Raw genomic sequence first — 12,338 nt, forward strand, 5'->3', positions numbered from 1 at the left:
TTTATATTCAAAGGAAGCATAGAGTGGTAGAATATAACTTAGGTTTTTAGATTTTTTTTTTTATCTTGTTTATTCTTTCTATCCCTTTTTGTAGTTTAAGATACTTTGTGGAGCTAGGGATATTAGTATTTGTTTACTTATATATGAATATTATCCTGGGATTAGGTTTGGGAAGTCTGGGGGGGGGATGGGGGGTATTTACTTGTTATTGAGTTTATTATGCTTTTGATTGCCTTGTTATGATGGAAAATAATAAAAAAAAAATTGGGAAAAAAAAAATAGTACAAGACACCATTGCCCATGCCCCAAATTTGATAGTGACAGTCCTAGGCTGCATTAACAGAGGGATAGAATCAAGATCACGTGAAGTATTAATACCACTTTACAATGCCTTAGTAAGGCCACACTTGGAATACTGCATCCAGTTTTGGTCGCCACAATTTAAAAAAAAAATGTTGAGACTCTGGAAAGAGTACAGAGAAGAGCAACAAAGATGATTAGGGGACTGAAGGCTAAAACATATAAGGAACGGTTGCTGGAATTGGGTATGTCTAGTTTAATGAAGAGAAGGACGAGGGGGGACATGATAGCAGTGTTCCAATATCTCAGGGGTTGCCACAAACAAGAGGGAGTCAAGGTATTCTCCAAAGCACCTGAAGGCAGGACAAGAAGCAACGGATGGAAACTAATCAAGGAGAGAAGCAACCTAGAACTAAGGAGAAAGTTCCTGTCAGTTAGAACAATTAACAAGTGGAACAACTTGTCTCCTGAATTGTGGGTGCTACAACACTGGAGGTTTTAAAGAAGACAGCCCTTTATCTGAAATGGTATAGGGTCTCCAGCTTGAGCAGAGGGTTGAACTAGAAGACCTCTAAGGTCCCTTCCAATTCTGTTATTCTGTTATACTATTTTTCAGACTTGAGCATGTGGACTTCAACTCCCAGAATTCAGCATGCTGGCTGGAGAATTCTGCGAGTTGAAGTCCACATGGCTTAAAGTGGTCAAGTTTGAGAAACACTGAAACATTCTATCAATGCTGCTCTTCATGAGATGGCAAACATCGTGTTCTAGGGATGTAGTTCAACATCACATTGGGATCTTTAACTCTATTTCTTCTCAAGATTATATTACCATATGGGTTATTTTTAACTCCCCACAAGAGTATAACTTCTTACAAGGCCATCATAAAAAATAATATCCCTTTTTTAAAACATTCTTTAAGGGGCAGATAGGTATATAGTCACATTTTTGTTGAATTTCATTTTGCATCCTAAGAAGTATATTTCACATTTTGAAAAAAGGCCTGGATCTAGTGATTTCCCAAAAATAGATATTCTAATCTCATTTCATAGTTCACATATATAACCAATACTTAATTTTATGTTTTACTATCTTTCCAGCTAGCTGGTGAGCATGCCTTGCCTACTAGTTCTGTCTCTGCCTCCTATGCCATTTCTTACAAAACTGCTCAACTGTCTGACACTTTTTTAAACTTTTTTAAAAGTTCCACCAAGTTTTCCCTTGTAGGCCAAATAACCAGATATAAAACTGTAACATTGGGATATATAACTCTAAAACTGTAGTGGAGGAAAAAAGGCGTTAAACAGGTAGCAGTGGTGGAAATGCTGACCTTTTATTTCTTTCTGGGTGAAATTAACAAATATTCTAACAATTATTCCCTTTCTAGTTTCGGGGAGAACTATAACATACTTTTATTCCATTAGTCCTTAAAAAAGATTAAAAAAAATTTTTTAGAAGGGAATCCACCAACCAGGGCTGTGTTAACCTTAGTATGGATGAAATTCCAATCTGTCATTGTAACCAAAGCAGAGGACAGGGTTGAAATGTGGAGCAGGATTTCTTAAACTGGGCATTTCCAACTTGTTTATATGCAGGACACAAGCAGAAAACCCAAAGATTCTAAAACTGATCTGCAGAGGCAGACATGGCACATCATCTTGTTATCTGGGATAATAGAGGTCATACCAATTCATCTATTGCAGCAAAATCAATTTTGTGAAAAGCGATGCCTTTCCTGTAGATAATGACTTTAATTTCAGGTTTTGAAAAACTACAAATTAACCTTCAGAAGAACAGGTGGCAGAAAGAGTGTTTTTTCATCTGCTATTGTGTCCCGCTCAGATTTCTTCAGAATAAAGGTTGCTATTTGAGGCAAAATGTAGTTGAATTGTCAAAGTTCTTTACAGGAGAAACAGCTTTGAACATTCATTTTGGAGGATGTTACAGTTTCCTGGGTTTTTTTGCCTTCTTTCCCTCTTAAAAATGGCTCTTTAAAATGACAACGTTAAACAAACAAAGCTGGCTAACTAACCAACCAACCTTGTGACAATAGATTTGTTTACTACTCTACAGTCTGAAAGTAAAATATTTTCAGACTGTAGAGTAGTAAACAAATCTACTGACACAAGTTTGTTATGCCACATATTAAATGGCCTTTAGAGAAGAAAATTCTTTGAACAGGACCTCTGACCCTTGTTTCTCAGAAAACATGATTGATCTGTTTGCTATAACTTATAGTACTTTCCAATGAAATATTTAAATATTTGTTGTTGTTAGTTGCGAAGTCATGTCCGACCCATCACGACCCCATGGACAACGTTCCTCCAGGCCTTATTTAAATATTAAGTAAGATCAGGGCTTTTTTTTCTCATAGAACGCCCAGAATGGAGTTCCGGCACCTTTTTTGGATGGAACCTTGTAGGGTAGGCAAGGCGGGTTGTATAACATATGTGAGTTCCGGCATCTTTTTTTTTTTTTTTTAGAAAAAAAGCAGAGTAACATCAAATTACGGTGTAATTTAAACAAGATTTACTTCAGTAAAAAAAAAAGTGGCAGACTCCTAATTGAAACCCTAATCTGAATCTGCTACATACTGTACTAATTACCTCTAAGTCTTAGAGATGCAGACTGCTTCTAGACAAATCTGATATTTCACACCGATTCATTAACTTCAAAATGTTTCTCATGCTAATCCTTCACCAACCAACCTCTCAACTGTCTCCCTTTCAGGATCTTCCTCAGAACCTATTTCTTTCTATCCAACCCACACCCCACCAGTTTGCATCTGAGACCCCTCTATGTCTCCCAAGTGGCCTAATTGGAACAATATATTCCAGTCTGCCTTATGCTTAGAACTCACATTGCTGCCACAGGGAGGCGTTATGCTCCTCCAGAATCAGATCTGGGGGTGTGCAATCTCAAGCACAGTACAGTACATATGTTGGGCAGATGAGCTGATTTATTTTTGGCTCAGGTGTGGTCTAACCCAAACCCTGGGCGGATGGGGTGGGGGTGGGGGAGATAGTTTTTCCATTTGCCTCACTGAAATACTGCAGAGCTTCTGGGCGATCTGTTTTCCTGTAACTCTTGCCTCAGCCCACCTCCCCGGCTCCTGGGATTCAGCTGATGTGTTCATAAGTCCTTAAAAGAAAAAGGCAGCCTGACAGATTCCCCTCATGGCAACCTTTCAGAAGCACATCATCCTGCAGAATCCACCTTAGACCACAGCCAAGACTGTCAGTTCTGCTTTGGCTGCTTTCAGGTTCTTGGAATTGTTCCAGACAGCACGGTAACCCCAGCAAAGGAAATGGGGATGATCTTGACAACAGCCTTGTCTGCTTCCCATTGTTTCTGGCATAAAGCCAGCTAGCCTGCTATAGACCAGGCTGCTCTTTTGTTTAACTACTTTCAGGTGGATAGTCAAAGAAGGAAGAGTCTAGCCCAGGGGTCCTCAACCTTGGCAACTTTAAGACTTGTGGACTTCAACTCTGAGAATTCTGGGAGTTGAAGTCCACAAGTCTTAAAGTTGCCAAGGTTGAGGACCCCTGGGCTAGCCATTTCTTTTCCTTCCTTGCTTTTGGTTGGAGAAGGTAAAGATCTATACCTTGTAAAGTGCCTTGCAAAGTACAATTTTAGCTGTTGGGAACAGAATCTAATTGCAAAACTGCCACCATGCTATTATTTTACTTAGCAAGAACCTTCCACCTCCTAGAAACTTTTCAGTGCAACAATGGAATGGAGTCCTGGCATTTCTGCAGCTATTCCTTTGCAACAATTATTCAAGCTGATTGTAAAAAGTTTTTTTAAAAGTAGATAAGCATGGAGATTACCTACTAGAAACATGAATGTGTGCATGCATTCTATTTAGCTCCCCCTCCCCTGAGGGCATGTATGTGTGTGCATAGAGTGGTATCTTTTTTTTTGCTCCAAGATTTCTTATTGCTTAGATAAATTACTGAATAATATATATATATATTTGTACTCTCCTATTAGTCAGCTGGAAAGAGAATATTGATGGGCTCATAGTTTCCTGACTTGGCATTTCAAGGTCAGCAGAATACCATCTACAATCAGATTTAAGAGAGACGGGAGAATGAAAACAGCACTATCATGTAAGAAGGACCTTTAGAACAGGGCTTTTCAACCAGTGGTACGGGTGCCACCTGTGGTACATTGGCACCTGGCAGGTGGTACGCGACCATCCTAGAAAAGTGGGGTAGTGGGGGAGGGGAATGAGCTGAACTGGTGGCAGCACCGCAGAAGCCTGAGCGAGAGATGGCTGGAGCTGCAGGGCTGTCAGGACTCAGTGGAAGCACCAGGATCAGTGCCGCTTTCCAGCTGATCGGGGCTGTCAGGGCTCAGTGGAAGCACCAGGATCAGCACCAGGCTCCAGCTGGAGCTCGGCGCTGATCCTGGCGCTTCTGCTGAGCCCAGAAGAAGCACCGATCAGCTGGAATGTTGCAGCATCTCCAGGGTCTTGTGATTTATATTCAGATGCTTGGCAACTGATTCATATTTATGACAGTCACAGTGTCCCAGGGTCATATGAAGTAACCAAAACCTGCTGCAACCACCCAGCAGACAGGTGGAATAAAAACCAAACACCCCCCACCCCACCTCCGCTGCCAATCCTCAAAAGAAATGCTCACAACAATGAAAACCTCGGACAGGAGGAAGAGCGCGGCCAGGTGGGCAGGCAGGTGTCTTGCTCGGCTGTGGCTTGGGGGGCACTTTTTTCAGTGCCATTATAACTTCGAACAGTCATTAAGCGAACTGTTGTAAGTCGAGGACTACCTGTACTTTATCACTTTTTTCCTTTTTTTTTTTTTTTTTTTGGTCATCAAGTTTTTGACACCTTGCTAGGCGACTGATGGTACTCGGATATTGCCATATCCTAAAAGTGGTACAATGGGTGAAAAGGTTGAAAAGCCCTGCTTTAGAAAACCATACACATTGTTAATTTATGAGACAGATGAGTTGTTTAATAACAGGCAGCCAGAAAATGGAGGGAAATCCTATTCTACAAGATTGAGAAATAGAAAGGGTTATAGGAAAACATGGCCTGGTAATGGAAACAAATGGATAGAGAAACACAAAAGCTTACAAAAATGAAGATTGAAAGGCCATTTAGAAACAGGAGCTAAAATCTCTCAGGTAGGCTTTTAAAAACTGAAAGGGGCAGGTCCATTTCTGTTTTGGCCTTTTGCTTTTGTTTTCCTGTTTGAGCTCTTCCCCAGCTGTGGCTAAAACCAGGGTGAACTTGGGAAAGCAAGATCCCTATTTGAACATGAATTTCTTTTAGAGTTAGGATTTCAGCTGAATTAACCTTCTCTTCTTAAATTTCTTTTTCCCCTCTCCCTTGTTAGTTCTTTAACTTCGATTGACATACTATAATAAAGACATGAATTCTTAATGCATCAGTGACAATTATTTTGAGCAAAGGGGATTCTTCTTATTGAAGTAACCTATTCAAGGACAAAATTATTGCCATTTGTGTGAGCTGAGCTCAAGCCAACATTTTTCAGATCTGCACATACATGCATGTGCACCATTACACAGATCTACACAAAAATTAAACATTTCTCCAATATACCAATCTATCACTAGAGTGCACTGCTAAATTTTCACAATGTTTTGGTCTTTGCTCAACCAAGCCTGTTTTTTCTAGCTTGGTGGTTGGAATTGTTCAAATTACAACCTTATAATTACACAATTACAAATTGTGATGCTGTGAAGGTCTTGCAGATAGTTTTGCATCATCAACATCAACAAAGTTTTATATAAAGTCCACAATTATTATTTTTGTTTTTAAAAACCCCTTAATGGCTGATTAACAAATCTCTTAACAATGATCCAATTACTGATTTTGATGTTATTGCGGTAAAAAGAAATAATGTCTGTTTCAGGTTAAATTCAGTTCCTTCTGATTTCATGGATATGTCCATGTTATTTTTTTAGCAGCAATATGGAAGTGTTTTTCTATTTTATATTGTAGGATTTTTTCCCCACCTTTTGTGACTGGTTCTGGAATTCCTTGGAGATTTCCCATCAAAAGTTAAGCAGGTTTACTATACTTGCTTAAATGCAAAAAGTATTAATATATAGGTCATTTAGAACCTTTATTTATCTGTATTTGCATCCCAGTTCTTATTTAAAAACAGGATGGTGGCAAGATGAAAAACATACAAATTCATTGCTTTAAGTAGCATTCAGTCTCCTTTGATGTCCACAATTGACACTCCCTAAGTATGAACTCACAGAGTTGAAACTTACTATCATTATGAAATTAGGTTACAGTGTATAAAATGGTTCTTCTTTTTCAGTCTTTATCCCATTACATTACAGTTCAAAATTCTTGATTTTAGATGGATTCATAAAACTTAAAAAATGTGAAATTATATATATATTATTAACTTTCCCTGTATTTAGTTTAGTAATAACATACAGAATCTTGTATTTTATGAAAAAGCTTTGTGCCCATTTTAATGAAATCTACTGACTAAATTAGTACATATACTAATAAAGACAATGGAAGCAGTTCACAACTGTACATCTGTCCACTTCATTTTGAGATGTAATTTCTATAACTGATGTTTGTAAAAGTATCATTGTAACCAGAATTTCCAACATTAACTAACAACAAAAATCTTAGATATCAAAATAAAGAGAAAAGCTGTGCAATTAAATGGACAATCAAAACTACCTTTCCTTACCAAATCATCCTAAAAGTTTAGAAAAGTGTCTTGAACTGGACCTCAGTATTCTTTTCTAAACTCTACAATATTATAGAAGTTGGATGGAACCATTAATCTAAACTGTAAAGCAGACTAGGAGAACTACATCTTCAACTATGCATCTCTCAACCCAACAAAAATTAGATGACTTAGCAAGCTCAGCAGAAAAGGGTAATTTACTTACAAGCTGAGCTGTCACAGACTGATTTCTTAAGCAATTCTTGGCTTGTACAGCTTTTAACACTACTGTTTGTTATTGTTTTTTAAATTTTTACAAAATGAAGTAGCTCTCTCTGGAACTCAAAAATAAAATAAAATTATAATAAGATATTGCTTTCTTTGGATGTTCTCATGGGGTCACATTTATTTATTTACCCCATTTCCCCTCCATTTCAGGTGTATCTGCAACTGAAACCATTCTTGAATTATTTAACTACACAATCCAAAATTTTTATGCAAGCTTATATCCATTAGTTTTGCTGGTAAGCCTCACTCCTAGGAATGGGCAAATTTGTTCCTACAAATTTGAACATGTGCCTAATTATGGTATGTTATACACTGTACTTTACAATATTTTTCAATATTGTAATGATAATTTTCATATATTGATATTTGCACGATTTCTCCAAAGTACCAATTTGTATGGAGAATGTAAGATCTACAGTACTCTCATAATAAAATCAAAAATATCATTTAAGAATAAATGTACATGAATTCACAGAACCTGTAATATATTCTTTACTTCACTAACATTTTTCAGCTACAGTATATATATATAATCTCAATCAGTTTCAAATACTCATGGCAAATGAGAGAGTGATATTTTCAGACATTTAGCTGCTTTCTTTAATAATCTACAAATTTTTAAAACAACTTAATGTGTTCCAATAGTTACAGAGGGAAAGAAAGTAACCAGGAGAAACCAGGAGACTGTGAGTTCTAGTCCCACCTTACCCATGAAATCTAACTGGGTGACTGATTTTAGGCCAATCTTCTTCTCTCAGCCCAACTCCACAGGGCTGTTGTTGTGGGGAAAATGGGAGGAGGAAGGAGTATTAGGTATGTCTGCTGCCTTGAGTTACTTAAAAAGTAATAAAGGCGAGTTAAAAATCAAAATCAAATCAATAAATAAACTGATACTAATATATCTTATAATATCACAGATGATTTTGATCAAATGTGGATAATCACAATTAAATCCAAATGTGCATTATTCATATTCTTGCATGCAATCACTTTGCTCTTTCCTTTTTGCAATGAATAAACTGTGAAGTTTTTGTAGACCAACATTTGCTTTATGTTCCAACAGGGAATGTATTAATAGCCTCCAACTTCAAATCATGGTTCCATTTTCTTGTTTGTTTGGAAACCATAAAAAATAGTTTCCCACTTAGAGCATAATGGAAAGCTATAATTAACCATTTCCTGGCTCACCTGCACAAAGAATGAACTGAAACAACTGCCTGTGAAATACAGGAAGCGTGTTCTTATTTTAGACTACAAAATGGAGATTTGTAAACTATGTGGATACCATACCTTTTTTACATTTTCAAAAAGGGGTTTTATCTATGCATTTATTATTTTTAAAAAATCTTTAAGAGAAGACATCACTACATTTAGAATAGCAAGGCACTTTTCCATTATATATTGCTGATCTAAATACTGAAATACAAAAATCACATCTGCAGGACTCATCATCTAAATGTACAAAATGTAACTTTGAACCCCAAGGGTCAAAATTATTATTCTTGCAAGAATTAGATTTTTTTTACAGGTACATATGGAACAATTACAGCTCCTTTAAAGCATACATGTTAAAAACTATTTTTAACTAATTCAAAGAAGTCAATTCTGGAAGCTTATATTCCATTCAACTATGCATCAAAGACAGTACAACAATGTAATATTGTGCTTATTAAAATATAAGAAAATGCAAAGCACTTTGCAAAGTATTATATTTTATAAGACATAATGGTAAAATATAAAGCTGATATTTAAAATAAATTACTAATTGTCAAAAAGTTATGAGATGCATCAAGTTAAGATAAATAATGTTAAAAAGTTGCAGAAAACTACTTGCATAGGAAATTATCACAGAATTACATACATTCAGCACTACGTATTCAACTTTATCATTCCTTCCTTCATCCTTCTTGTTTGCTAGTAGGGCTGCCAGATTATAACAGCTTGCTTAAAAAGTCAATATTAACATCCTTAAGAATTTTAAGTATATAGTAATGATTTATAACAATATTTGCTTTTTCTGTCTATGAAAAATACCATTGTGCATTTTCCCAATCAAATCACTATGCATTTCACCAAATCAAAACCACTAATATTAGACAATTAAACACACATTAATAATCTCAACCATTTACTGCAGCACTTAATCCTGTTTTAAGAAAGTATATTCTAACTGTGTTATGAGTGCGTATCAGTGCATTGTTTCACTTGTATAAGCACTGTCAGTGCAAAATATGAGAGCAATATCCATCTCTGAGGTTCTGAGTCATTGTTTTCCCCAGCTAATGTAGATTCTTTTGATTCGAAAACTACTATTTGAAATTTAAATATTTCAAATGTTTAAAAAACATACCTCTAGCTCTCGTGCTGAGATGCTTGCTGTTTGTACTTCCAAGCCACAATTTGCTCTCTTGGCTGTAAAATAAAAGGGATAATCCTTTGCCACCATGGTGGCTGAAGTAGGAGCAGTTTCAGAGATCACTGCTGATTCTGCAGTCTACCGAATACTGAAAGGAAAGCCAAGTCTTCTCTTTACAGCCTCTGAGGCGTTTAGCAGCTTGACGTTTGAACCTCCTCCTGCTGCTGCATTATTCAAGACAACTCTTGTATCCCACAGAAACAGGAAGCAGAACAGCTCTTGAGTATGTCAAGAAAGTGTAACAGAATATGGCTTATTCCTGAGACCCACCCACTGACACTGGATGGGAGGAGAATGGGTGACATATATCAGTTTACATCAGCAATATACAGCAAATTACTCAAAGCATATTCAGAAGTCAGTGAAAAAACTGCACTAAAACCATATACCTATATATTCAGAAAGCAAGGAAAAACAACACACACTGCTCATAGCCCTCAGCTGTTTAAAAATACTATGTGAATAATGAACATTTACATTTAAAGTGTAATATCCAGGAATATTAGCATACACACACACACACACACACACACACACAAAGGTGGAATTCTGTATGCTTAGTTCTACATTTTTATAAAACATCTTTCATATATACAATTCCTCCTCCATCCCTACCCACATATTCTAAAATGGTACACTCTCCTCAATCATAAGTTGTCTTATGAAAACAGATTCTGAAAACGGCATATAAAATGTTTACATACATAGACACGTGCACACACTCATTCAAACATACAGACACAAACTGTATTTATGTGAGTAGTGTTAATTATGGATATATATGCACTTAAAGAAATTAAATGTCTTTACAATTAAGCTCCTTCAATATTACTTTCTGAATTGTACTTATTGAAGTAGTGCTCTATGAGGGGAAAAAACTGAATCAAATGCTTGTTTATCTACCATTGTTGCCTTTTCTCATTGGGCAGCAGAAATGTCTGTTTAGACAGTTAAACTGCACTTCAGTTTAAACAGACAGGTTCTACTTCTCCAATGCAATTCAAGCAAAAAAATATGGCCCAATGGATTCTAAAATGTTTGAATCCATGTTGTCTACCAAAGTATAAAAGGAGGGGGATAAGACTTTTGGAGACACCTTAATGCAAGAGATACTGTATATGGCAAAATATTCTATACATATACTTTGTATTTTGTTTCTATTAACTTTGCCTATTAGCTGTTTAAAGTGCAATTGTAAAACAACGTATTTGGGGTGCAAGAAAAACAACTGTGATTAGAACAATGAGAAAAGGAAAAAAATATTTTCAGAAATATTACAGAGGAAATTGCAAACATTGCACAAGTTATCAACCATAAGGTATGATTTACTAAATATATGGACAGTTGTATATTTTTTAAAAAATGTAACCAAATTACAGCACTTAATTCTTATAATTTTTGTAAATGAATATTTTAAGGAGGCTTCAAACCTAAAATAAACTTTGCATTTTCAGATATTTTTTCATTGGAAATATTGTCTTTTTAACTAGCATTTTTCTTAAAGGTAACTAGTTTTAAAGGTACAGAATCACTTCTTCAGGATTATGTTTTAACTTGTTATTAATCAATCTAGAATTCCCCAGAAAATCAAGAAAAAATGTAAATATATTCTGTTATCAGGCAAGACTACAAATTGTTATAACAATCTACCTTTTCAAAAGTCTTAAATCATTTAGCACTGAGTTTTTTTTCATCTCCTGGGATCTGGATGCTAAACACTTTTTCCTCTGCAAACTCTAAGCATGCCCAATAGTGCAATGCCTGATAAAATCTGATACAAGGTCATTTTTGAGAATTTTACAATATTTATTTCTGAATTTGAATGTGGGTCTTGAAGAAACTCCAAATTAGGAAACATAAGAGACACTCAGAGCATTCCTGGAGGAAAACAGAGTGAACCCCATCTAAGTACTGTATAGGTAAGAACATTTCTTAAGAGTTATCCATTAGCAATAAGGCCAGTAAAATTATTATATCTGCACAAAGATGGCTGGTAGCCCTGATCATCTTGAGTAAGAGGGGTTCAGGAGATCACTTACAGGACGGCTGGGAGGACTATTCTCCACATCTATCAAATAAAGTTGCTCGGATTCAGTTGGAGTTGGAATCTGAATATACACATCTTTTGGATTTGCATCACCAAATAATTTGATGATCCAGATGAAGCAGATCTTTGGAATTATGAGTCCAGCTCTCTGTTTTTCAGATTAAGATCCCTCCTTATTGATTAAGGACTCTCAAGAGGTAGAGAATGCTTATTTGAGACAGGTGTTGTTTCCACTTGTGTTGAAGAGAAAGTTGGGTGCAACTCGCTTAACAATCACTTTGCATAGCAATGGCCGTTCCAGTCCCAATTGTTGTAAGTCAAGGGTTACCTGTACGCTCCCACAGAGTGGGTCTCCTCAGGGTGCCGTCAGCCAGACAGTGCCGGCTGGCGACCCCCAGGGGGAGGGCCTTCTCTGTGGGAGCTCCCACCCTCTGGAATGAACTACCCCCAGAGATCAGGGTGATCCCTGATCTCCCTTCCTTCCGCCGCGCCCTTAAGACATGGTTATTTCAGCTTGCAGGACTGGCCTAGGGGAAATTTTTAGCGGGGGTTTTAAAATTATTTTAAATTATAGGCCAATTGTTAATATTTGTCT

The 12,338-nt window shown here is 36.6% G+C and overlaps 1 protein-coding gene across 1 annotated transcript in view; it reads right to left on the minus strand.

The window, feature by feature from the left end:
- Nucleotides 1–9,883, minus strand: part of ARHGEF3 (Rho guanine nucleotide exchange factor 3) — a 43,783-nt gene extending 33,900 nt beyond the window's left edge. The window contains exon 1 of the mRNA XM_015825847.1: nt 9,631–9,883. Coding sequence (XP_015681333.1) covers nt 9,631–9,726 — 96 coding nt within the window. The 5' untranslated portion in view covers nt 9,727–9,883. The remainder of the gene's footprint in view (nt 1–9,630) is intronic.
- Nucleotides 9,884–12,338: the final 2,455 nt, after the last annotated feature.

This window comes from Protobothrops mucrosquamatus, unplaced genomic scaffold, assembly GCF_001527695.2.
Source record: "Protobothrops mucrosquamatus isolate PMUCROS unplaced genomic scaffold, P.Mucros_1.0 scaffold2836, whole genome shotgun sequence".
In the NCBI taxonomy this organism is placed as follows: Eukaryota; Metazoa; Chordata; class Lepidosauria; order Squamata; family Viperidae; genus Protobothrops; species Protobothrops mucrosquamatus.